This window comes from Numenius arquata, chromosome 7 (genome assembly GCF_964106895.1).
Source record: "Numenius arquata chromosome 7, bNumArq3.hap1.1, whole genome shotgun sequence".
In the NCBI taxonomy this organism is placed as follows: domain Eukaryota; kingdom Metazoa; phylum Chordata; class Aves; order Charadriiformes; family Scolopacidae; genus Numenius; species Numenius arquata.
In genome coordinates this window covers 9,413,182-9,439,034 of record NC_133582.1, presented here as the reverse complement: position 1 = coordinate 9,439,034, position 25,853 = coordinate 9,413,182, and the positions used below count along the sequence as shown (strand labels likewise).

Here is a 25,853-nt window from a genome sequence, read left to right as displayed (position 1 = left end):
TGTTATAGTAGAAAAAAAGCTTGGTGATTTGAGAGTACTGTACAGTATCGGAAAGACTACAGGAGCAGAATCTATAAGAAAAAGACCAAGTATTACAAGACTCCTGTGACTGGTGCTAAAGTAAATTGTGTCGACCTAAAGTGTCAATATGTATTAAGGATCCTTTTGTCATTAGGGAAAGCGGAGCAATCATTTGGTTCCCATTGGTTTTAGAGAGTCTTAATTTATTTCTTTAAATTTCTTTCTTCATTTTCAGATGGAAATACTGACATGACTTTAAGAACTTTGATGCTTTCAGACGTTGAATTTTGATTTGTTAAATGACCAGGAATAAGATACTGCCTGAACAAGATGAAATGCCTTGAAGACCTTTGGTTCTGCTTTCGTTTCTCCTGAAGCAATGGTTTTCTCAGCAATGTTGACGCTGGCCCACTCTGGGACCTCAAATGCTACTTTTATTGTTTATGAAAATGCCTATACGAATTTTACCACTCCACAGTTCTTGCTTCGTAGTGGCACAACGCAGCCATTGAGATACAGTTCGGGTGCCGTGCTCACCACCGAGAGAAGTACTTTTCTGGTAAACACTACAGCTATCCTGCCATCGCAAGAAGTTTTCAGGAGCTTGAGTTTGCCACTCCAGATCATTCTTTCTGCTGCTATGATATTTATCCTATTGGTTTCTTTCCTTGGAAACTTTGTTGTCTGCCTCATGGTCTATCAGAAGGCAGCTATGCGATCTGCAATTAACATCCTCTTAGCAAGCCTGGCTTTCGCAGACATGCTGCTGGCAGTGCTGAACATGCCTTTTGCTCTAGTAACAATCATTACCACCCGGTGGATTTTTGGGGATATATTCTGCAGAGTCTCTGCCATGTTCTTCTGGCTTTTTGTCATAGAGGGGGTAGCCATTCTTCTTATTATTAGTATTGACCGATTTCTTATCATAGTTCAGAGGCAAGATAAACTGAACCCTTACCGTGCAAAGATTCTCATTGTGATTTCCTGGGCGGCATCCTTTGTTGTTGCTTTTCCGTTATCAGTAGGGAATCCTAACCTGCAGATACCCTCGAGAGCACCTCAGTGTGTTTTTGGCTACTCTACAAGCCCAGGTTACCGAGCCTATGTGATAGTTATCTTGCTAATTTCTTTTTTTATTCCATTCCTGGTAATGCTGTATTCTTTTATGGGCATACTCAACACCGTCCGCCACAATGCAGTTCGTATCCATAGCCACCCTGATAGCATATGCCTCAGCCAGGCCAGCAAACTCGGTCTCATGAGCTTACAGAGACCTTTTCAGATGAATATTGATATGAGCTTTAAAACTCGTGCCTTCACAACCATCTTGATTTTGTTCCTTGTCTTCATAGTCTGTTGGGCGCCCTTCACCACTTACAGCCTTATTGCCACATTCAACAGCCACTTCTACTACAAGCACAACTTTTTTGAGATAAGCACTTGGCTCCTTTGGCTCTGCTACCTCAAGTCTGCACTGAACCCACTGATTTACTACTGGAGGATTAAGAAGTTTCACGATGCATGCTTGGACTTGATGCCCAAATACTTAAAGTTTTTGCCACAGCTTCCCGGCCATACAAGGCGGCGCATCCGACCCAGTGCCATCTATGTGTGCGGGGAGCATCGGTCGGTAGTCTGAAGCTGTGGTTGCTTGACAATGATTGTTATTTCCTGGGATTATTTGTTTTTAGGCTTTAGGTTGAATTTTGTTTTGTTTAATATGGCTTTTTCAGTGTGGCCATATCTTATAACTTGATTAAATTTTCCAGTTCTCTGTGCAATTTTTGGGAAGAGAGATAAAGGGAGGGAAAGTTGGTTATAGTTGGGTTAACTACCAGAATACAATGTAAACAAAATAACAAGTGTTACCTCTAGGATTCCATGGAAATCCATTCTTTTAAATGAAAACTACATTTGTAACATTTTGTCAGGTTTATGCTTACTAGGCCTACAATTGCATCTAATTGTAGGGACTTTTTATGCTGCTAAGATACAGTATATTTAGTTGGTGTAATTTTTCTGAAAAATGTTGCTGCTGTCTGCCAATATATTAGAGCCAAAAAGTCTCGTTAGATTACTTCTATTTAATTTAAACAATATTTCAGAAGTTTTCATGGTGACACTAGAAAACTTTTTTCTTCCTTTTTTTTTTTTTTAGTATTTCCATTAATATTTTTGTGCACTTTACAAAATTTACGATGGAATTTGTTCATTGGAATACTTTGTTCTGTATTGAAGGGGTATTATTATTATTTGTTATATCGGTGAGTTTCAATGAAAGACCCATGTAAGCTCTAGGAGGGCAATTTCTGTTGGTATAGCTACACATACAGGCATAGATTTGCTGTTTTTCTAAAAATGGATCAAAAGTAACATTAACTGCTCAGTTAACAGGGGAGTTGGAAGGAGAAAAGGGAGGAATGAAGGGAAAGCAAGCAGTGAAAATACCACATCCTCAGGTTTACGCTGACACAAGATTTAGAAAAATAGAGTGAAAATTGTTACAGGTGGAAAGGGGGGCTGTAGTTTACTTCAGGCTGTTACGAGGTGTCGAGACCTGAGGGTGTGCCTGAAAACCTCTTCGGGCCTACGATTTACACTGTATTGGTATAATGCTGTTTCGGCTTGGAGCTCGTATGAGGCTGTGCGCTCTACACTGCTGAAATCATGCAGTCAGGCATTCATTGAGAGAGAATTAAAAATAATAGGGAAACCAGCAAACAAATAGCACGTAAACCGTAGCTGAGGCTAGGACTTAGTCTACACAGTAATGACCGGGGAAAAAAATCCTCAGCTTGTTTTCCTGTTTAAATATTAGACCGAAACCATGAACTGATAATAACGAATACCAGTTGCCCAGTGGAGTTTGCTGGGGATGCAAGTTAAATTCCCCTTTTCCCTCCAGTACTACTTCACATTGATTTTTTCGTCGCCCCTCTTCCTCTGTAGTGCCTGCTGCCTCCAGGGTTTACTCGGCTGCTCTCATCTCCTGAGCATCAGCTTCTCCCTGAAATGCCGGACCACCTTTCTCATTAGTGTCAGGCTGTCTCGGTACCCTCCTAGAAAGCAGAAAGGCAAAGGTTTTCCTTGAAGATAGCAATCTAGACTGAGGGGGGGGGGTGTATTTATTTATTTTTTTAATCAGCTAAATAAATATTCAATGTGAGGTAAGTAAAATAAGACTTAGGTTTGGGCTTTGAAGTGAGATCCCCATTTGCTCTGAGGCTTCCATCTCTCTTTCAGTACCCCAAAGCATGGGGACCTCTTCATTGTTCTTGTACCCAGGGAGCAGGTAATGGCAATTTTATCTATTTCTGCATAAATATTGAAGTGAGGATATGAAGGAAATGCCCTGTAGTGTGTGGATGCCCAGGGACTGCTTGCTTCCTGAGGCCGACTGAACGTTTACACCCCAGATCTTATTTAGGTCTTCAGTGAAGAACTAATTTAACAGTTCTCTCTCTCTTGTTCTCATAGACACACATCAGTAAAAGTGATGGCAATAGTTAAATTCCAGGAGTATAAAAGGAACAATTGTGATTTTAGTAATTTCTTTTTAAAAGAAAAAAGCTGATGAGCTGAGGTTGTGGGTTACATGTAGAGGCACCCAGGTGGTGGTGACGTTATTGATGTCCCTGCTTTCCGTTCCTTGTCAACTTCACCGCTGACAGTGTGGATTTTTCTGATCAAATTGACGGGCAGTAAAGGAGTTGCGCTGCAAAACAGTGTTTTAGTGTGTCTTTGCAGTATATAGCTTTTATTTCTCAATTACATTTACATTGATAGCGGAAGTTTATGACCTGGTTAGTATGGATTTTCTGTTTCAGAGCTGTCATGCCTGTTTATCTCTGAAAGCAGCAAAATTGTGCTTAGAGCTAATGTAATAGAGTGAGAGTATACACTGTCTAAGATGGCAGGAACAGGTATTTTTGCTGTCTTCCAGAGCTATAATGTGAGAGGTTTGAACGAGTGTCATAAAACATAATTCAAGAGGGAAAGAAGATGAGTAATACAGGAAAGTTGGTGAAATTGCTTTCTTGAAGGGGGAGGGGAAAACGTTTTGTGAGGATTTCATAAGCTCTGATAAGTACCGGCTGAGAAGTAGAAATTGCAAACATCAAAGAAAGTTAATTTGTCTTGATAATTTATTGTTTGTTTACACTGACTGGAACAGAGTTTCTGCTCAGAGCTGCATCTGCTGATGCTCAGAGAAAAGAAACACAAATTGTGTGGCCCAAATTCTGAGGTGACTTAACGTGGTGATACAGTATTCACACTTCCCAGGTTTTGGAGTTGATCAGAGCATACAGTGGTGTTCAAAAAAAGAAAAAAAAGGCAGTACAGAAATATCCCCAGGGGACTGATGTGTTTACAGAACCATTTGGCCTATTATGTTTAATATACTGTCTTTAGAGCAGTGCCTTGATAATTACAGCTGAAGTCCTAGGACCAAGTTGAAGACCGCTAAACTGCTCAGTCTCGCCGTCTGTGATCCTGCCAAGATCAGCAGAACCTTGCTAACGTTTGTAATGCTAAAACACACACGTGTCAGCAGGATTGGGGCTGCTGAGGCACTTTAGTGGGCTTGACCTTGACCTTGACTAAGACCAACAATTTTAAAAACTGAAATTGATCCGTCTTCATTCAACTGGGGAATTATGATTTTCTTCCTCTCCAGAAATGATACTTGTTACTGATCTGTATTCCCTCATGTTATATTTTCAGAGATCGTTGGTATGGAGGATTGAAATGAATGTATTTTGAATTACGTTGTATTTTAATTCATTCTGTCAAAGCATGCTGCTTACACAAATCTCATTTGTACAAATCTATTGCTAAAATGATTCTTTTGTACTCAATTGTGTATTTTTGACATTTCTTGTTACTCATGTAAAAATATTTATGTGTATAGAGAAGAAAATTGTTTTGCCTCATTGCTTTCGGTTACTATTTTTTTTTTCACTTTATGCTTAATGCTTTCATATTTTCTTTCATTTGGGCATATGCATAAACAGCTGCCAGGTTTCAGTGGTCTTTCTGCAATCATTTGAGTTTTTTTTAATTCTCCAAATCATTAAAAAATGCCCTCCTTGAAAGAGATTTTGATTTATTTTTGTGTGAAAAATAAAAACTCAGAGCACAAGTTTGTTGCAGTTGGAATGGTGAGGAATTTCTTAAGCCCAGGAGCCACTACTTTGCCATTATGAACTGGTTTGATCTTCTTTTTTTTTTTTTTTTTGAGGAATAGTCATATTCTGATGTGGAGAAACCTTGAATTACTGTTTTTAAAAAAGCTGTTGAGTAGAATGGCATTGTCTTTTCTGTACATATTACACCTGTGAAAATACCTGAGAAACAAACAAAACAAAAAAATAAACATGAACGTTCTCCAAAAGTGTGGTGAAAGTCTATAGAATTGCTCTACCTTTTTGTACTCACACGTTTCTTGGATTTAATGGCCACCTTCATAGTTTCCAAGACTTTTATTTTATTTGTATATTAAATAACAAAGATTGTTTGCCTAGTTTAGATGGTTACGTTTCAGCCAAGATCTTTCTTGTATAAAGAATTTACAGAGTGCTCTCTTCTGAGATGCTGGGGTAGAGATGTGTCAATATATCCAAACAAAATGAAATACTATGCACCGAAAGAGAGAGAGACCTAAAAAGAAAATAACTTTCCCCAAAATACTGCCTGAGCTTGGTCCTTTCAGCTCGGACTAAGTAATTAAGATCATCTTGCTGTGCAAGAAATAAACAGGCAGTGGCACTGCATGGCATGATTCATTTCAACACAAGACAGTGACCTTTATGATTCAAGTGCTGCATGTTTGTATGGGATGGATTATTCCCCGTAATAGTAGAATGAAAAATGTTCAGCATCTTGGCTGTTTTGGGGAAATTTTTCAGCTTGCTAATGATTTAGCAGAAATTTTGTTGGAGTAATTTCTCTAAATGATAAAGAGTTAAGGCATGTCCCTAAAGAGCGCGGGAGAAGGGATGGTATTTCCCGTCACTCAGCTGCCCACACGCCTAATTTTGAGACTCCTTCTCCATACCTCTGCAACAACCACTTCTTCCCTCCTCCTTTCCTGGTCCCGTCCATCTCCCCGAGGCAGTGCCTTCTGCACTGCTGTGTTGCAACAGGTATGGTGATGGCAGGAGGCGGCTGAGGTGCCTGGAGAAGCTGTGGGGCCACCAAGCCTCTCGCCTAGTGCCACTGCCTTCTGTGTGGAGCACGGTTCAGACCGTCTGAGATGGGCCGAGGGTGAGTTTTACCACCTTTGGTTATAAGATTAGAGCTGTCAGAGAAGAACTGTTACAGGAACACATATATTTGCCTCTGGTGCTAGTGAAGGATTCTGGTTTTATCCCTGGTAGTTTTCAGGTATTATTCCCCCCCTGTCTTACAGCAACTGAGCTACAACAACCGTGGCTTTTCAGTTCATGGCTGAGTAGGAATCCTTTGGCTGACTTGTGTCTGTGAGTGCCCTGGGCACAGGACCTGCTGGTGAGAATCCACCAGAATAAAAGTTCCTACAACTTGCCCTCAAACAAAAACAACATTAATGAAGGCAATCACAACTCTCCTCAGACATGAGGGGGGAAAGAGCCGTAAATCCGTGACTGTACGGTGTCATGGAGGAAACTGTGAGTTGTAATGGGTGATACTTCTTAAGGGCACTTCTTAATGGGGACGCTTCTTAAGTGCCCCTTATGGAGCTGATTTTTGATTTTAAAATAGAAGTTACAAGTACCTTATGCACAGAATATCAGGTTGTGTTCTGCTTTATTTGTGACTGTAAATGCAGTTTGGTATCAAATCACTAACAGTTCTGCAGATAAGTGCACAGTATTCATAAATACCAAAGTAGAACTTGTTCCTATTTTATTTTATTATCCTGTCTAGATAACCAGCTTTGCTGGTGAGTGGGTGCAGAACATAGCAATAATGAGACGTACTCCTTGTTTAATTGGTGCTTTGCCTTAAATAGATTACTGCAATTCAAATCTCTGTGGTTGACCTGAAATAAAATTAAGCCTGTTGACCAACATGAGTAGGAATTCCACTAACACTGCCCCGTCGAAAGGAAAGGTCTAGTTGAATAAATGAAAATAATTCCTCAGAGAGTGAGTTAATCTGATCTCCAAAGGGGACATACTCACTGCTGTGATAAATTTAACACTCCCTCCTTTTGATTTATTGGGCCTGGGCTCTGTGTGAAAGATAGAGGGGAGATTTTGGTGGCTGAGAGCGGTTCCCAAACAGCTGGGATGGCGAGAGGAAGTCAGGTTTACAGGAGAATTTCAGTGCTGGAGTGTAGTTTAAGCCCTGTTGTTGTTTGGGGTGTCAGTGCTGTCTTTTTGTGAAAAAGTCACCACTTTCAAAGGAAGGGACATGAAGTGGCATCTCTTACATAATTTCTTGCTTCTTTACTAGCTGTTGGGTTAATAACTGTGAGAATAATAATCTTGAATTTGCTTCCCTGGACTTGGATTTCCTTCCCTTCCTTCCTGGAGGAGATCTGAAGCCATGTTGTATCAGCCTGTGTACTGCGGTGTGTCCTAGAGGAGGTAGGAGAGGAGGAGGTCAGTCCTCCTCCTGTGGACTCTTTCACGCTGAGAAACTCAATACTCCCTGGGCCAGAGAGAAGGCTTGAGTGCTCTCACAGGAAAGTGGGAGGCTCTGCTCCAGCCACTGATTGGTACAAGGTGGTGTGAAGTTTCACAGGTTTTCGGGAGAGCAGCAGTGGAAACCAGTTGCTCCACCATCACTGCTGCATGGAGTAACTACCCCAGCCCAGGTGTCTCTTTCTCTTCCAGTGAATAATTACTCTGTTCAAAGTGGAACAGCTTTTACAGGAAGCAGTGAGATCGCCCGTTCTCTTTTTACCTCAGATGAGGTAATAATTCACTGATTAAAGCATTCAGGAGAGAGAGAAGCTGTGGTTTAAAGTCCTCTGAGATCCTGAGAGAAGCTGAAATTATGTCTCCTTCCTAAATATATTCACCACGGAATTATTAGGTTAAGGGAGTGGTCTGCCAAGACTTTTGGCTTAGTTTGTGAGGGTTTTGCAGCCTTACTTCTGAAAACGCCCATGGATACAACTTCTTGTGTGATGTAGGTAACGTAAAGCTTATTTTGCAAACTCTAGTTTGAGATGGGCATTGCACTGTTCACTGCTGCAGCACTTTTGGACACATGCAGAAGCAGATGTATATGAAGGGATACATCTGTGATCTTTTAGCTATCTATAGCATAGGCAACTCCACTGATCACTTGAGGCTCCTTTGCAGTCAGTGGAGATGAGTGGATGTTTTCAGGTATGCTTTACAGGAGCTATTTTTAAGTTTACCTTCCAAAAGTAGTGAGAAACGTCCTGGAAAAGCCAACGCCTCTCCATTGACTAAGGAAACCTGGAGCGTTGAGATACGTGTTCACAGTCGGTCAGATTAATCTCACCCCAAACTGTTTAAAGAATTGTAATGTGGGAAGCTTAGGCACCTATGAATGTCATGGTCAAATGTGGACGAACAGGGCTTTTTAAGGTTTTACCTTTTGACTTTCTAAAGTATCTGAATCTCCCTGTAATCTTTTTTTGTGATTTCTGGCAATAACTGCACTGGAAAAAAGATTGCACGTTTCAGAACTTGATTCACTTCCTCCAGTGCTTCTTTGTAGACAAGAGACACAAGATACCTGCACCTTTAACCAGGGTGTGTTTTCTCCTGGAAAACTAAATTGGCCTCAGTTGGTCCAATGTGTCTGAAGGAATTAGACCACTTTGCTTCTGTGTGAGAGCATCTACACCAAGGTCTAGCGTTGTTCAACTAGAATGCATTACCTTTGTACCTTTAATTACTTGGTCTTGGTTTCTCACGTTCAGGCATAGACAAGTCTTTATAAAGTCACTTCTAAAATTACCCAGCCTTCTAGCTTTTTAAGTTCTGGTAATTATTCCATTTCTGTTATTTCAAATTTAGAAATCTAGAAGGTATCATTGCATAGATTGAGCTGCTCTCTTATCTATTTTGTTAGACTAGATAGAGGGAGCATTGTGTGATTTATGAGACTAAATGGAAAGTAAAACCTCAAAGACAGTCCTGACTGCCTGGCTGATTTGGGGTTTTGTTCAGTGATTACCTGTTGTGAAATGCGTCAGCAATCCCATAAACAGAGGCAGGAGTTGAGTGTCCTGGTCTCCAGGCGCCAGCATCTCTTTCATTCCTGTGCGTTCTTCTGGCCTCACAAAGCTTTTCCTGCTGTTTGTGTTGTGGCCCCCAGTTTAAGTAAGTGGTGGGAGAGGCGATCAGAGCTCCCTCTGCCTCTTCAGCAGCACGTGCTGACCATCAGGCTGAGGGATTAGTCCTTTTCCACCTGGCCGTGTTTTATAGATTCATAGATTCATAGATTGATCCAGGCTGGAAAGGACCTCCAAAGGTCATCTAGTCCGACCTCCCCGCAGTCAGCAGGGACACCCCCAACTAGACCAGGTTGCCCAGGGCCTCGTCGAGCTTCACCTTGAATATCTCAAGGGAAGGGGCCTCAACCACCTCCCTGGGAAACCTGTTCCAGTGTTCCACCACCCTCATGGTAAAGAACTTGTTCCTAATATCCAATCTAAATCTCCCCTTCTCCAGCTTAAAACCATTGCCCCTTGTCCTGTCGCTGCAGGACTTTGTAAACAGACCCTCCCCAGCCTTCCTGTAGGCCCCCCTCAGGTACTGGAAGGCCGCTATGAGGTCTCCCTGGAGCCTCCTTTTCTCCAAGCTGAACAACCCCAGCTCCCTCAGTCTGTCCTCATAGGAGAGGTGCTCCAGCCCCCTGATCATTTTGGTGGCCCTCCTCTGGACCCGCTCCATCAGGTCCATGTCCAAAGGAGGAGTTTTAAAGGAGGCGAGTTCTTTTTAGTTAGGTGCCTGCCTTCCTCCAAATGGAGGGAGATGCAGGTTGGGGGGGTTGGACTAGATGATTTCCAGAGATCCCTTCCAACCCCATGTGATTCTGTGATTGCTGGTGGGTGCTGTGGGGGATGGAAGCCAGGACTTCAGCAGGAAGGTGTCAGTCCTGCCAGACTTTTCTACTGAGTAGCTCTGTGGGGCTGCTTTCCTGTCGCATGGGTGACCTGAGACAGCCCGCGGAGGCAGCCGGCTTCCTCCGCTCACTGCACAGAGGGTGTAGCTCTGACCCTATCTCTGATCCTCCAAATGGGAGTCTGCAGCTCTCCTGGTACCTCTCTGGTCCTTGATCCCTCTTCCTTACCGTGCAACAGGAGTTCTTTTAAACAAAGCAGATCTCTAAGGAAAAAAAAAATAATTCAAAAGGCATTTTATATTCGAGATTTTTTTTTGAGGTGCTTTTGTTTGGACAATAATTAATTTGTGTAACTTACATTACGCAGAAGGCCAGACTGTATGACTGCAGTAATTCTTTCTGGCCTTATTCTGTACGTGAGCGTGATTCCACTTACATAAAACTTCACTTTATTAGCGCCATTGTCAAGGTGAGCCTGGGTATTGGTAGAAAGAATCTTGAACATAATTTAAGGGGCACAAAGCAATGGCCCTTTCCAAGAGCATTACTAACCTTTGTAATTCATCTTAGGTCAACTTTGGTGGTACTTGTTTCTGGAAGGCTGGCTTTTCTAATCAACTTTCTCAGAGGAATTCATTATCTGAAAACCTGTGACTAATGAAAGATGTTTTGTTCTTTTGAAGTTCAAGCTAATTTCCATGAAGGTTACTATTACTAAGCAACAGATTCTGTGGAGTGTCTCTTGAGGGACTGAAACTACAGTATGTACAAAAGTAAAGCAAAACACAGTGAAAAAATGATGAAATATTATCCCCAGACAGAGAGGCCACGAATAGTACCAGGCACAGGGCCTGTTTTGGAGTCTTCCTTGAAAGCTGTTGGTTGACCAAGGGAAAAACTCCCACGGGAGCTAAAGATCAGCATAAACCATATCCATCTACTGTGAACGTGAAGCAAGATTCAGCCTCTCCTCAAATGTAGAGATACACTACAGCATGACCAAGAGGGAAAAAAAGTCCCAAATATAATTCAGTGTACTCAATTCTTCTGAGGAAAGCGATCATCAGCTGTAATACACATGAGCCATCTTAGAAGAAGAATGGTTATTCTGGTTATGAGGACAGAGTGACATGAAATGCAGGAGCGCCTTCTTAAGTCACAAAAGATGATGTCATCTTTTCTCCTATGCAGCTTTGTGTCAGAGTAGAAAAATATATTTGCAGCTTGCTTAAGTAAAAAAAACCACACCTGGATACTTGGCTGAGATTTCACTCTGTCCTCTTTGGGTTTATCCACTGGCTTTGCTAAATGTGAGGTAAAAATCATAGAGGCTAAAGGAGAAAAACCAACCAACCAAAAACAACAACTGAAACACAAACCCCACAATTACTTGCAACAATTTTTTGACTGTTTGAGTAAGTTCCTTTGGTCTTGTCCTTTTTGTGTTCAGTTTGGGTAACTTTTCAAGTGATGCAGTTTTCTAGCATAAGATTTGCATGAGGTGAATTTCAATATTTGTTCAATAGACTTTATACATTTTAAAGTAATAAAAATATCAGACAACTCACTAATCATGGTATGGGTAGGATTGGTACAATCTGGAAATAAGTAAAATGTTCTAAATATTTGAGTTAAATAATAAATATATCTGGTCGTGAATGTCAGACTCCCAAAGGTAAAGACAGAATATCCCAAATCATTGTTAGCATAGAAATCTCCCTACAGCCTCCAAATATTTTTTATTCGCTCCAATCATTCCAGTCACAATTTCTTTTTAACACAGTTTTGGTTTGTTTTTTTTAAATATACATATCTTCTGACAGTGCAAAAGAAAGATGTATTATTATCCAAATTTTTATAAAGTGAGAAATGAGGCACAAAAGACATTAATTAAACAAATTAGTAAGTAAACAGAATCTCTAGTCAGATGCTTCCCTGTCCCTGGAGGTACTGAGGGTTGGCAGGTGTCTACACATCCCACACTACCCGAGGTTTATTCTTTGGCTCTGCCCCAGAAGCAGCTGTGTCCTCACCTCGCTGTGCTGGAGATGCCTTGGTCACACCAAAGCCCTGTCAGTGCCCAGACATTTAATGTACGTCTATTGTCTGCAGAATTAATACAGTAATCTCACGCCCACCCTTTTCCTCAGGAACACAGGAATTTAATGAAACACATGCATTCATTAAACAAAGACTTGAATTCATGTCTCCTCATCTGGAGACATGCACCTGCTGACATTGCATCTGGTGGTCGTTCTATAGTACCTCACTCGATTTTTACATGCTACTGGTGTTACATGGAAAACATCTTGGAAATGTTTCAGAAGTTTAAAATTTATCGGACTCTCTTTCCCATATCTTCACTTCCAAGGTTGGACCAGCTTCATTGCATGGGGGGCAATTTTTGCACTCATTATAGCAATTGTAAATGTGAAATAAATCCATTAATTTTAATACAGTTGCTCATAAGAGACTTTGTAATATAATCCTGCAGTATTTGGCTCTACGAGGTCAGTATGGAACAGATATCTGAAGGAGAAAGATATTAAATTTAAATGCTATTTAAAATTAATATTAAAAATGCATGATTTGTGTCGTTTGTCCCAAGTGCTCTCATTTTGAAGTCTGGGGTAGAAGCAAATTCTGTGCATTTAGTTGAAGAGAAGTTATGTGTTAGGTTTTATTCTGGGGCTTTTGCAGACACCGATATTAAAGGTATGAAACTCTCTTTTGTCCAGAAATAAATATTGTTTTGGATGAGTGTACTTTTGGGAGGGATTTATCATGTGTATATGTGTACATGTCGTTGTCATCTTTGTCATCATCATTATCATCATCCATGTGTGTTTACAGACCTATCCACACAAAGCTCCATGTAATGAATGGTGTCATGTGGAATTGGTCTTCAAAGATAGGTACAACCAGACAAGGGAAGGCTCTGCTGCTACGCATTTCTTACTGCATTTCAGATATGTGAAAATAATCACAATGGAATGATGTAGCCCTTTGTACTGGCCTTCCTCCCTGTTGGAGGGGCAAATGGCAAAGCTGTCATTTGTGGTGCTGGAAAATGTATATCTTGTCCCAAACAAGTTAGTACCATTTTCAAATAACCTGGTTTCAAATAACTCTAGTTATTTTGGGGTGGAGGGTGGAGCAGTCTTAATCATTATATCATAGCAATCATTATCATGTAATACCGTGATACAGGCACTGCTCTTTGAGCCCCTAGAGCCAGTTGTCTGATTGAGGGCTGACCTAGACAGAGGGGGAAAGCCAAGCATGGCCACAATATAAACCTGAGTAAATATTTCAGACAAGGAAGTATAATGGCTCTTGCAGAGCACCAAGCCCTTGTATTTGCAATGCATTGATGTAATTGTTCTTATCCTGAATTTATTCAAATTGCTTAGTGAGCAAGTCTTGAGAAATCAAATTTTTGGCATTTTTTCCAATGAACCTATCCAAGCCAGTGCTATTTTAATTTAACTTATTTCCAGTCAGGGATCTTTAATCATATTCTTCCATGTGAACCGTGCTTCAAATGATAAGACACCCTGCTGAGCTCATAGTGCAGTAGAAAACTTTGGTTTACTTGACTCAAAACAAGTTTGTACGCGTGTGTAGTAAAATCTGGTTTTGTATTGCTCCTCTGACCCTTTCATTCAATATTAGTAATGCAATCAATCACTGCAAATGCAGAGGAAGTGCAATTATGGCTTAGGCAGTAATGTGCTTAAACCTCTGAAAAAAAGAAACTATTTTCTATATATGCCTGTCAGAACATGCAGTTGCCCAGAGTTTCACGCTATTCCCTGATATTCCCCCGTGTCGGAGGAATTAGTTTAAATGTGTTTGCCAGAAGTTGGGATTATTCACTTTCAGGGTAATACTAGAAATAACAAATGTGTGAGTTTTTTACCTGGCTGATCTTTCCTTGCCAGGACTAGCGTAGCACAAGGACTGTGGCAGTCTCTCGCTGGTTGTTCATTCACTCCTCTCCCACTAAGAGAGATGCACGGCTGCGTGGCCTGAAACCTCTTCCAGCTGGAGAAATAATTGGAGACATACATTGCAATGAAACATCCTCATATGAAAGTAATACAGAGGATGCTTCATTTTGAGATAATAGCCTGTTCCTTCCAGTTTCTATATATTATACCCTGAGATGTTTTAGAGAAAAGGCAGTCTAGCTCCAGTATGGATTAGGAGCTGGGAAGCATCCACTGTTGTGCAGGAGCTATATCCAGTTCTACCAGGCTGAAACATCCCTTTGACAAGGAAGTGGATTGAGCTTGAGGTTGGTTGGGTTTTTTTGTCTCCAGTCAATATAGGCTGGTGGGTTTTGAAGGAAACAGGGCGGATGATTCTTAATGTTCCTGGTGTCAGTGTTGTGGATCAGCGTGATTTTGTGGAGGTTTATTTTATATCTTATAGTGAAATGCACGTTGCTTTAACAGGTTTGTATTTGAAAGGTAATAATGGAACCCGTTATGGTTGCCTGAACATCACTGCACTTCAAGATCACTTTGTGTCTCCTTTCTGTAATAGTAATGTAAGAAACAAAAGGAACAGTAAAATGGTACTTTGTTACTGCACTTACCTGCTTTGTACATGTCGTTTAATGGCATTTGCTTTGAATTCTGTCAAGAATAAGCTGTAACTATTTGTCGGCTTTTGAAAAACGACATAAGGCTGGCAGAGTGAGGCAAATTCATGCATCTTCAGTTGTAATTTTTTTTCTGGATTCTAAGAAATATCAGATAGTTACTGTAGGAGAGATTGCTTTTACCAAACTTTTACCACCGTAAAGTTGGGCATCTAATCTAAGCTACTCCCATGTGCTCTCTAGGTACCTTCAGGTAGTGAATCATCCCTTCTATCCAAGAAACTTATTTTAGGAGGATGAGTCATTCTCCAGAAATGCCCACCTCTTTCCAGAGACTCTAGACAAGGACAAGCTTAGACTGGGGGGGCTAACTTCTGCATCTTTAAAGTGTGGTAAGATGAAGCTCATTTTTAACTTCTCTTTCCAGATGTGACTTGTTTATTACCATGTTTATTTTAAAAAGAGAGCAGCACAGAATAACACCACAATTATTCCATGGCACTTATTCTACAGCTTTACTGAATCAAAACCTATCTGGTGAGGGAAATGAGGTATCTCATATGGCATTCCTGCTGTGTTTTGAATATGTGCAACAACGTTCTCTACTCATGGGTATAAAGAGGCAGTAGTTTGCTTTAGTTCAAATTTTGCCTGGCCAGTGTTGTCTCATCTTGCTTCTTTCTTGCTTTTGGTTAAGTGTGTGAGCAACAGAAGGAATGACCACCTCCTGTATGGCTCACAAATGTGAGTTTTTTATTAGGTGACAGGTCTCAGACTCTGCAGTGCAATTGTTACGGCAGGCCTTGCAGGCACCCACCTTCACCCTTTCATCAGGACTCATCCCATTTTACTTTCTTCCAGTAACTCGCTCCATTAATTTTGTCTGTAGCTAACCTACTGCATGTCTGCATCATTACCACAAGATTTGGACTTTCAAATGTTAAAAAGTCAAAGTCTTTCTTAAGGCAGATATTCCAGTCTGATTGTTATTATTAATGTTGCTGCCATCAAATTCTGAATGTACTACTTGTATTGTTAATTTTATTTGTTTACTACTAGACTGTTTTATACTGCTCCCTGTTATATGTGTATATTATTTTGGTTATTTTTTCCTTTTAATTAGTAGTGCAAAATACAGCAGCAAGAAAAGCTTATCTAAAGGTTTTTCTTTTAGCTCCAAGCTGCGTCCAGCAGCATTTCTCTCTCATCCACCCTCTCCGAGGATATTTTTAATACCTTCTGCAAACCAGCCTTTCAATTCCACCTACAGAGAATTGTCCTCACAGCCTGGGACCTAAATATAGGTACAACACAGCATGTAATGTACTGTGGTACATGATTACTGTAATAGTTACTGTAATGTACTATGGGGCTGGGGTACACAGTCCAGGTTACTTTAACCCAGTGCTGTGTTAAATAGGGAGAAGAAATACTGTCAAATGTCATAGCATATGGTGTTCTTCCCGGCAAGTCTGTGGGCTGGGCGAGATGAATATCTGAGAGCTCTTTCCAAGCTTCAACAAGCTGCCATCAACACTGGTGGTAATCGGCAGTTGTGTTTGCAGTCTCATCGGAAGGGTTTTCTGCGAGGTCTGTCCGGGCACTGAACTACTTCGTCTGTTGATTACAGGTCAAAATGAGAGTTGCTAACCGGGCAGGAACTTCTTCTTTGCTAGAGATGCTAAAGGGCACCATTCTTTCAAAACATCCAGGCAAGTTTATCCCAATGTCATCACTTGTTGGCAACTCTGTGAATCAAAGCACTAGCTGCCAGCGTGGAGGTGCATGTAGCAAGCTCACTCCAGATATTCTCAGAAGATGGGTGAAAAAGAGTTTTCTTAAGTGTTTCTTCTTGAAAAAATCTGCTGTGTAGTGCAAGTCTGATGTGGGGTTTCATGTGCTTATGAAGCCAGTTGAGACAAAAGGTGGATTTATTTGAAGTGAAGAAGAAGGGCTTTTAGAAAATCTGTCAAGGTTTACACTTCAGGGAAAATACTCAGTCGACGTGCCGTGAGGACACTGGTAATATGCGGGTTCATCTCACTGAGGTAACCTTAACCCTGTGTAGCTTTGCTTCATGTAGGGTGAAGATGGGTGTTTGAAGAAAAAACATTCAAAACTTCCTGTAATATCCCACAGTAATAAGGGAGCCAGATATTAAAGAAAGCCTGTAATGTTTTTTTCTACATATTCAACAGACTGGCATTGCATGATGGTTTTCTAAATTATGAAACCTTAAAGCAGTTTGCCCAGCAGTTAAACAGTGGACAGAGTGTTTACATTTACCTTCCAAAAAATAGCTTAAATACTACTGTAGATAAAGAGCACTATATATTTTTTTCATAAGTATTAGGTAGGGAGATTTTCTTCTCTTTCTGAGAACTGCCAAACAGGAAGCAAATTTTATTCTATATTAAACCTGAAATGAATACATTACTGTCAAAGTAGTTATTACTGGTTTACCTCGGTGTACTTCTGAGCAGAAATTGGCACTATAGATTCTGTCTGGGTGGGTGCTAAAGATGAACAGATGGATGCTTCTTGCCACGTTTTATCTTAAGCATTGAATAAAATGGTAATGACGTATTTGACTACGACAGTTTCTGTAACTGGAAGTCTCAGAAACAAAAAATGTTAAAACAGTGCATATCTCTTCCTAATTTATAATCTATTCTGGTTTGCCTTCTGATGAATGAACTTTTCTGCTTTACATGCAACTCTAAATTTACTTGTTATTAATATCACTACCTAGGCTAGACTTGGAAAGGACTAATTATTCCTCTGCTTGAAACCACAGGCGATATTTGGCATTACACTGGAGGGATTTATCTCCCTCAGATTAAGCTGCGTACTTTGGCTGAACACTGGATTGTCACCAGCATCCCAATCAAATAAGAAGCAGTCATGCTGTCCTGAAAGTTGGTGGGCTTTTGTGGTTGGTTTGTTGGTTTTTTTTTAATAGAAAGTGAGAGTGCAGAGCTTCCCAATGTAGGAATGAGAAAAGCAAATGCTGCTTTGATAGGAAAACATTAAGCAAAATTTGCAGGAAAGCTGAGCAACTTTTAAAGTGGATGAAACTTTTCTCAGTTAAGATTGTTTTGCATAAAAGATTTTCCAGTGCCTCATTTGCTTATTTTATTTGCTTATTATAGTGGTTTTTTTTTTAATAAAGCAAATTAATTATAAAATAAAACCATAGAAATTCTCAGTCTGTTATAGCTTTTCCTTAAAATTGAGTTCATTATTAAGTACGGCTGTAATCAGTTTCTAATGATGTCTATTAATGTAATCTTTCACAATGATACTCATGGCATAGCCTTTACTGGTTGGTTTCCTGGGTTGCCAGTACAGTCTCTGTCTACACTGCGTGTCAAAGTGTCAGACAGATGATACAGATGATGCAAATTGTGCAAAAACTGCAAAGCTACATTAGCTAACCTCTGCTCTTGATATTTTTATCTTCCATGTGTCGCATTTTTTAAAGAGGTTACTAGCCTTGTTAGAATTGGCAATGAGAGAAGGTGACACCATCACTGAAATAGAGGCGGTGAAAAATGCCTGCTTATTTTAGCTATCTGACTGTGTGTTTTTTCTCTCGAGGTCCATCTGCTACCACTGGCTCAGAAATCTGATTTAGATGCACCACAATGCCCCTCCATCCCAGAAGCTGCATAAATGTGGTACTGAATCACAATCTTAAATCTAAGTGGGTGGAAAGCGCATTTCATTACACTACAGCTTGAATTCTTCAATTTCTTTTCCCTTGCTTCTGGGAAGCTCGAGTGCTTTGCTATTCTAGCAATGGGATTAGACGTAAACCTTAAAAAGCCTTCTTTCATTGAAGGGGGCACTAGGGGTTGCCTGGCTTTCGCTCTGGTCTCCTCTCGCTCCAGACACAGCCATCCATCTCCAACTTGATTCAGCTGAGTGCAAAACTTGGCAGAAGTAAATTCCATCTCGCTGTTTCGCTGGCTTTTCACGTCTCACCAACGTTGGTTTCTCTGCCCACACTTCTCCCCCAGCTTGTCTGCATCACCTCTCTGACACCTCCTATCTCAACTCTGCCTACTCTTGCTGGCAAGGGCTGCAAAATCCTCTCATCTTAGAGACACCGTTCAGGAGGCTGGTACCCAGCTACAAGGCAAAAAGGCTGTGGCCAAGCTTGGGGCATCCATTAATACTTCCAGGAGCCCACCCTCATTGCTTGGACCTCAGCGTCTATCCCCTCAGGGTAAGGAAAAGAGCCATCAAACAAACTTTCTGTAGATGAACAAGGGCCACAGATACCAGTATAGATCAGCCGCCTCCAGTGGGTGGCCTCAATTATGCAAGCAGAAAATGCTGCTATGACAGTGCTACCACAGGAGCTGGGGGAGCATCAGGATCAGCTCGCTTATGAGCACGACCACCTCTTGGCCAAACATGAGAGTCCCATCTTCGCAGATTCAGTGCCAGACTAGTGACCTCTTCTTCCTACTAGCGGAGGAACACCAATAAAGCCAGGCTATCAGCTTGTGATGTTGCAAGTGTCACATCCTTCCCCGTCCTTTTTTCCTAGTTTCCTGTTGTAACAACGGAGGCTTCATCCCCTCTCTGCCAGCTCCTCAGTGTGGAACATACATTTGGATGCTTACCTGCAGTTTGGTGGATTTTCCCTAATGTCCTGGATGCCTGGTTGCCCTGAACATTACATGGGCTGCTACAGAACCAGCCTGTAGGGCTACAGAGCACCCTGTAGGGCCAGTGAGAGCCCATGAGGGTCCTTTGTATCACCCAAGGGCAAGGTTACTCTCTTGTCCTTGCTCTCAGAATCGATACTGGCTGTTATCACAGACAGCGGTTCCCCAAGGCAGGGCCAGACTCTTCACCTTCTTGCTCACCTTCTGCGTGCCCACAGAAATGTCCTTTCAAGAGCTACAGTTGTCTAAGCCACAGCAGAAGTCTGTGTAAGAGGGCTAGTGGAAATAAGCTCCTAAATATTGTCTCCTTGCTGGGTGCCTTTTATGAATTTCAGGTCTGGTTGGGGGGAGGGAGCTTTGCTGATGTCCAGAGGGGCTGCAGTGACCAAAACTTGGCTCTCTAGTGAGAGTTTTAAAGGGATCTTGTAGCTGAGAGAAGATTTTCTGTCAGAGACTTCTCATAGAGATTTCACTGGGAGAATAGGTATGGTGTGCAACCTCGGAATGGGAAACATAATCCTGGCCCTTCAGATAGCAGGTATTGATTTTTTTACAACTTAGATCTCCTTTGTCACTCTGTCCTGGTGTGCCCTACCTGGATTTATCTCAGACGTGACCTCATACTGCTCTCCAGACACTTTCTGAGCAGGAAAAAATGTGTTCTTGATGGGTTCCTTGTTGGCAACTGGAAAACAAATGAGTGTTACTCTGTGGCTCTCCTCAGGCAGCTGGGACCAAGCACATGCAAAACCATGAAGCTTGATGGAGCCAGCTCAAGCCATTTGGGTGCTGAAGCCTCCCCTTTGTTTGAAGTGTTGGGTCCAAATGCCAGCCAGAGCATACCCTGGCTAAGCTAGAGCTGTGCATGGGCTGGTCGGGCAGATGGCTACTACCGGCGCATAAAACATACTACATCTGAGCTCTCCTGGCCCTCTTTGCAGTGGGGTCTTTTTTTTCTGGGTTTCTCTCTAGCGTATCTCAATGCTTTGCAATATTTATAAATCTAATCTGAGTGCTTCTTCCTAAGAAAACTTCAAATAGTCAATAATCTGACAGATCATGTAACAGATTTTCTAAAATAAAATGCTGATGCTGACGAAAGCCAGCCTATTCCTTCCCGGCGCAAATATTATTAACAAGATTTACCCCAGACAAATTGTGCTTGCCCCATTGCTCTTTCAGGTCAGGCAGCAAACTGGTTTCAGTAGAAACCAAAAGATAGCAGTAAAAAAAGAAGATTGGCAACTTAAAGGCTATATCCTCCCACAAACATTTAAAAACACTAAAACAATACCTTTTTGTGATTGGAAATGAAAATAAACATGGCTTCTTCATGGACAAAGTCCACTAGGGAGACGACCTGTCTGGAGGATTAGTCAATCAGAGTTTGAAAGCAACTGGGAAAATCTTTTAAATATATGTCTCAGTTCGTCCAGCCTGTCTGAGGAGACAGTGACTGTGGCTAAAGGCCACAGTTCCCCTGGGTTCTCCTGAAAATCAGAGCCATGTGCCCATAGCCTCCTTCAACTTATCTCCAACCCTTTTTTCTTACTTTTAGTACATTTATCTGCTCCTTACCTTCCCGCAAAATGAGAGCCGGTGAAATTACAGATGCCGTACAGTAACTCCAAAGATAAAATGTGAATCACTTTCTCTTTTAAGTCCAATTCTGGCTGCCTCATCCCCTATCCAATCAACAAATGATTGCCTTTTTATTTTTTTTTTTTCCTTTTTTAAAAGTCTTTTCCATCTGAAATTGGCAGGTAGAGCAGAGCTGTAGCCAGAGGTACATTTTTCTGGAAAAGTTTCAAGATAATTGGCCAATGTCTATTTTGCAGACAAGGGACTCAAAATCCCTAGGTGTTTCATTTTTTCTAATGCCTTGTGATATTTTCTATAAAAAATCTTATCTCAGAACCAGCTTGACCTAGAAATGTCAGTATATTGGAGATCCTTGCTAGTGTGGATTTTGGCAGTCTGGAGTGTCTCAGCAGGCTTTAACAACGTTGCCAAAAGTCCTGTGGAGAAAATTAATCTCTAGCAGAGCCAAGTTGCTTCAGAAAATAAACCAGGGGCTTAGATGCTTTGCCATGGCGAAGCGTCTTCAGCAATTATAGATAACCTGCCCCGCTCCCTCTTTCATGCCTTTCTGGCCATGCACTTGACTCAAAAGTCATTTCCTCTGTCTGGAAACCCATGGCACCATCACCGTCCCCTGGGTGGTGTGGGCAGGGGGCTGGAGGTAAGACCATGAGGGTTTTTGGTTAAGACAGGACAGATGAAAGGCTGAGAGAGCTGGGACTCTTTAGCCTGGAGAAGAGAAGGCTGAGGGGAGACCTCATCAATGCTTATAAGTATCTAAAGGGTGGGTTGAAGGAGGAGGGAGCCAGACTCTTTTCAGTGGTTGCCAGTGAGAGGATGAGGGGCAACGGGCACAAGCTGGAGGTTCCACTCAAATATGAGAAAAAACTTCTTTACAGTGAGGGTGACAGAGCCCTGGAACAGGCTGCCCAGGGAGGCTGTGGAGTCCTCTTCTCTGGAGATTTTCAAGACCCGCCTGGATGCAGTCCTGAGTAACATGCTCTGACATGCTCTGGGCAATCCTGCTTCGGCAGGGGAGTTGGACTAGATGATCCTTATGGTCCCTTCCAACTCTAAAAATTCAGTGAAATTCAGTGAAATTCAGTGAAATTTCACTACAGAAAGGTTACAAAATTAGACAGGCAGCTTTTGGCATTTTGTTAACTCGCCAGGGTAAAACTGAAAAGAAGGAATTTATGTCCCATTTGGCGTTGCTGGGCTCAGGGAGAGAGGTCGAGCGAGTCAGTAGTAAATAAATGGGGCATGTGGCAAGACAACAGGTGGCTGTATCAGCGAGAATATACGTGACCTTCTGTTGTTCCTCCAAGCTTCTGTTTCACAGAAAGCTCTAATCGTTTTGGGTAAATAGAGCTATAAGCTACAGATAGACAAAAAGGCGTAAGAAGGAAATTATTCATCGGGCAGAGAAAGCAAGCCTGCTCTCTTCAGCTTTTTTCCATCTGTTGGTCTCCATTGAGAAACTGAAAAGGCAGCCGCTGGGGAGTCCTGATCTGCTGGCAATCCACACTGATTATTTGATTTGCTTTCACACGGTTGCAGTGCTGAGTCTCCATGTTCCAGCAGGAGCTGGGTTTATTATTTCAAGGCTTTTTTAGCCTTCACAGCTGTTGGTTTTCTCCTAAGGCTTTAGTTTTCCAAATATACTGTAATCTGACATAGTGTAAATCTAAAGATTATCTAAATTTAGAGAAGTTTAAGCTTTGGTGGGGGAGGAGAATGATACAGCAGTTTACAGTTCGTGCTAGTTTTTCTGTAGCTTTGAGTTGTAGAAATAATAACGGTGTTTAAAGGAGTCATCAAGGGGCTGTATTAAGAACGCCTTTCACGGGTATGAACATGCTGTCCATGTAGTATTGTGTGTGATTCATTCAGATGCACCACATGAGGCATTTTTTTTTTCTTATATTTGTTACAGTTTGCAAGTGTTCTTTGTGCCAGAGAAATCCACATATTTACTTTTCCTGAGGCCCTCATTTCGGTGGACCTCTAATACTGAGTTGAAGCAGATCATACCGATCTGACTGGTGTTAATTTGAGCTTTCTCTGCTCGTTTCTTACACTGCCATAGTTACAGCAGAACCCCGCCACACACGCCAAGCAAAGACGTATTAAATTCTTCTCCCAAGTCACAGGCGATAGGACAAAAGGAAACGGCCTCAAATTGCACCAGGGGAGGTTCAGGTTGGATATTAGGAAGAATTTTTACACTGAAAGGGTTATCAAGCATTGGAATGGGCTGCCCAGGGAAGTAGTTGAGGCACCATCCCTGGAGGTGTTCAAAAGATGGGTTGACATGCTGCTGAGGGACATGGTTTAGCCATGTGTGGGGGTTTTGTTTTGTTTTGTTTTGTTTTGTTTAGTTTTTTTGTCAGAGTTAGGTTGATGGTTGGACTAGATGATCTTGAAGGTCCCTTCCAACCTAGATGATTCTATGATTCTATGAAAGAGAGCCACTTAGAAGGAAGATACTGCCTTCCTTTCCAAAGGACATCTTATCTCCTGGATTCATAGTCCCCAAAATCGCAAACAGAACACAAGCAAATATTGGCCTCGTTTTCGCTTATAATATATGCACGTCCCCAGAATTCATACTAGAGGTCACTGATGTCTTGAGGGACTTCCCAACCAAACTGATAAAAAAATCTCAAGCCTCACAATATTCTGAAGACTTTTTGAGGTGCATGTGAGTGCCACGGTACCTACCTGATCCCACCTCTGACTGTCCTCCCAGTACCTGAACTTGAAGTCAATATGCAGATTGTCCAACACGTGCGATGAGCTGTGTCACTCTCAACAGATCATCATGGTATCAAGGCAATGACTGACCAGCACAATCCGGGGCAATAACTGTAACTAACTGGCAATAACTATAATGCTGGGCTGTTGTTCATACAGACCTTTGGAAGTTAAGCAGAAAGGGGAACACAAACTTGAGAAATAGATAAAAAAATGAAAAAAAAAAAAAAAGCCAAGGAAATGATTGTTGCAAATACACACAGTAGAAGGTTTCCAGGCCAGCAGATCATTCCTCTTAGAATCCACAGGCTCTGTCAAACAAGCTGTAAAAAGAAAAACGGAGGAGTCACTGACAGATGTTCAGCAATTGCAACAGCATGCATAGTATAAATATTTGAATAGCACAAAATAAGGCTATCACTTACGGACTAAAGATTCGTCTATATTTTCCTCATGGATGGGATATTGAAAGCAGTGTTTCAGCTAACTGTATTGTCTTTTTTTTAGACAAATATGAGGAGAAAGCAATGTGAAAAATAAATAAAGAAAAATATTTCAGGTTTTTCCTCTGGAAGTGGAAATTTGTGGTTTTTTGAATATACACTGGTGTATTGTGAAAGGAATCAATGGTTAAGAATCAAGGGGTCAGAAAGCTTTTTCTTTTAATGTTTGAAACAGAAGAAGAGTAAAAATTCTCCATCCCTATCTGAAGTATAAAGTTCTGCAATATTTGACAGTCACCTAAGAAATTCAGGTTGAAAATCCATGACAAATTTCAGTTGTGAGGAATAAACTGAGGAAAATGATGGATGGCTCTTACTATTAAGATCTGGGATAACGGAAGCGAAGAAGAACAGAGAATAGCTCCTGGCAGTGCCAGCAATAACGTCCTCTTGACTCACAACGCCTGAAGGGGTGCCTTGCCATCCGTGGGGAGCTTTGCAACAGCTTCACTCTTCACGTGTGCAGAGTCTTACTGGTTGAACTCAAGCGGTGTGTGGAGATGCCGATCGGGACTTAGGAAATCACAGGCATCTCAGATTTGAGATGTCTACTCAAAGTGACCGAGGTCTTCTCGTGACGGGGAAGGCAGCGCTGAATTTTGCCATCTCTTGGCCAAGGGCAAAATAACTTGTCCCTTTCTGGCCATGTGGTGTTGGTGAAGACTTTTGGTAAGAAGGGAGGTGCTTTTCTTAACGATGCCAGATATGCCAGGGCCCCGGAGAACAGCCTGTGCCTAAAACCAGCCTCGAGATGCCTAAATTAGAAGCTTAGTCACACAGCCTGCCAATTTAATCGGAGTAGAAAGACAGACGCCCCCAGAGAACGGTATAAATCTTAATGCAAGTGCATCCTAAAAATAGTTGTGAGGAATCCACACCTGAGCCTGCTGTATGTAAGGGTGGCTTTCCTGAACCTGGGCAAAGGAAATCTAGCAAGGAATTGAGAAACACGTGACAAGAAATTACCACATACGCTGAGAACAAGGAAATATAGCATATTCAGAACTGTCCCCCCTATGCCTTTTTTTACCTTAAGTAAATACACAGATGCATAATAATTAGGAGGTTTAAATAAAATAGTAAATAATAATAACACAGAGTAATGCATTCACATATAATAAATGCAAACAAATACGCAGACCGCAGCAAAGGAATAAGAATTATTTTATTTTGAATTTAAGAAGTAATGAAGTATAACAGCTTACTAGAAATGGATGAACACCAGAGAATAACAATGATATATATGGACAGTGATAAGTGAGTGTGGGTATATGTATGTGTGTGGATTTACAATCAGTTTTACCTATTCCCTCACAAGATAACAAAGCAATGAAATAACTTTGAATAGGAAAGCACACCTAGAGGAAGGCAGAATATAATTGTACTTGTGGCTGGAGAACCTCGTAATGTTACGGTCGTATTTCAGATACTATTTCTAGAAGAAGTGATTCTTTGCAGTCGTAGGCTTTGAGTTTCAAGATAAGGTTTGAATGTGTTTTTTTATATAAAGCACTCACACTTTCGCACATTTTTCTTCTATTAAATATAAATGAATATTTTTATGTGTTGGTATTGATGGTTGCAGAGATGCCAAGACACATAAAAGGGAATGACAGCAAGGTGCAAGGAGCCTCAGGAAATCAGTGGTTTCATGTACACAATTTTTGT

The 25,853-nt window shown here is 41.3% G+C and overlaps 1 protein-coding gene and 1 long non-coding RNA gene across 2 annotated transcripts in view; both read left to right on the top strand.

The window, feature by feature from the left end:
* The window catches only part of LOC141466427 (uncharacterized), an 81,992-nt gene that overhangs the window by 25,445 nt on the left and 30,694 nt on the right, over positions 1–25,853 (top strand). The gene's annotated exons all lie outside the window — the stretch shown is intronic.
* On the top strand, positions 401–1,660 carry GPR63 (G protein-coupled receptor 63). Its single transcript, XM_074150349.1, has one exon. The coding sequence runs from the start codon at positions 401–403 to the stop codon at positions 1,658–1,660; it is 1,260 nt and encodes a 419-aa protein (XP_074006450.1).

What these genes read in the sequence shown, in the direction of transcription:
- GPR63 (XM_074150349.1), top strand. Translation starts at nt 401, where the DNA reads ATGGTTTTCTCAGCAATGTTGACGCTGGCCCACTCTGGGACCTCAAAT.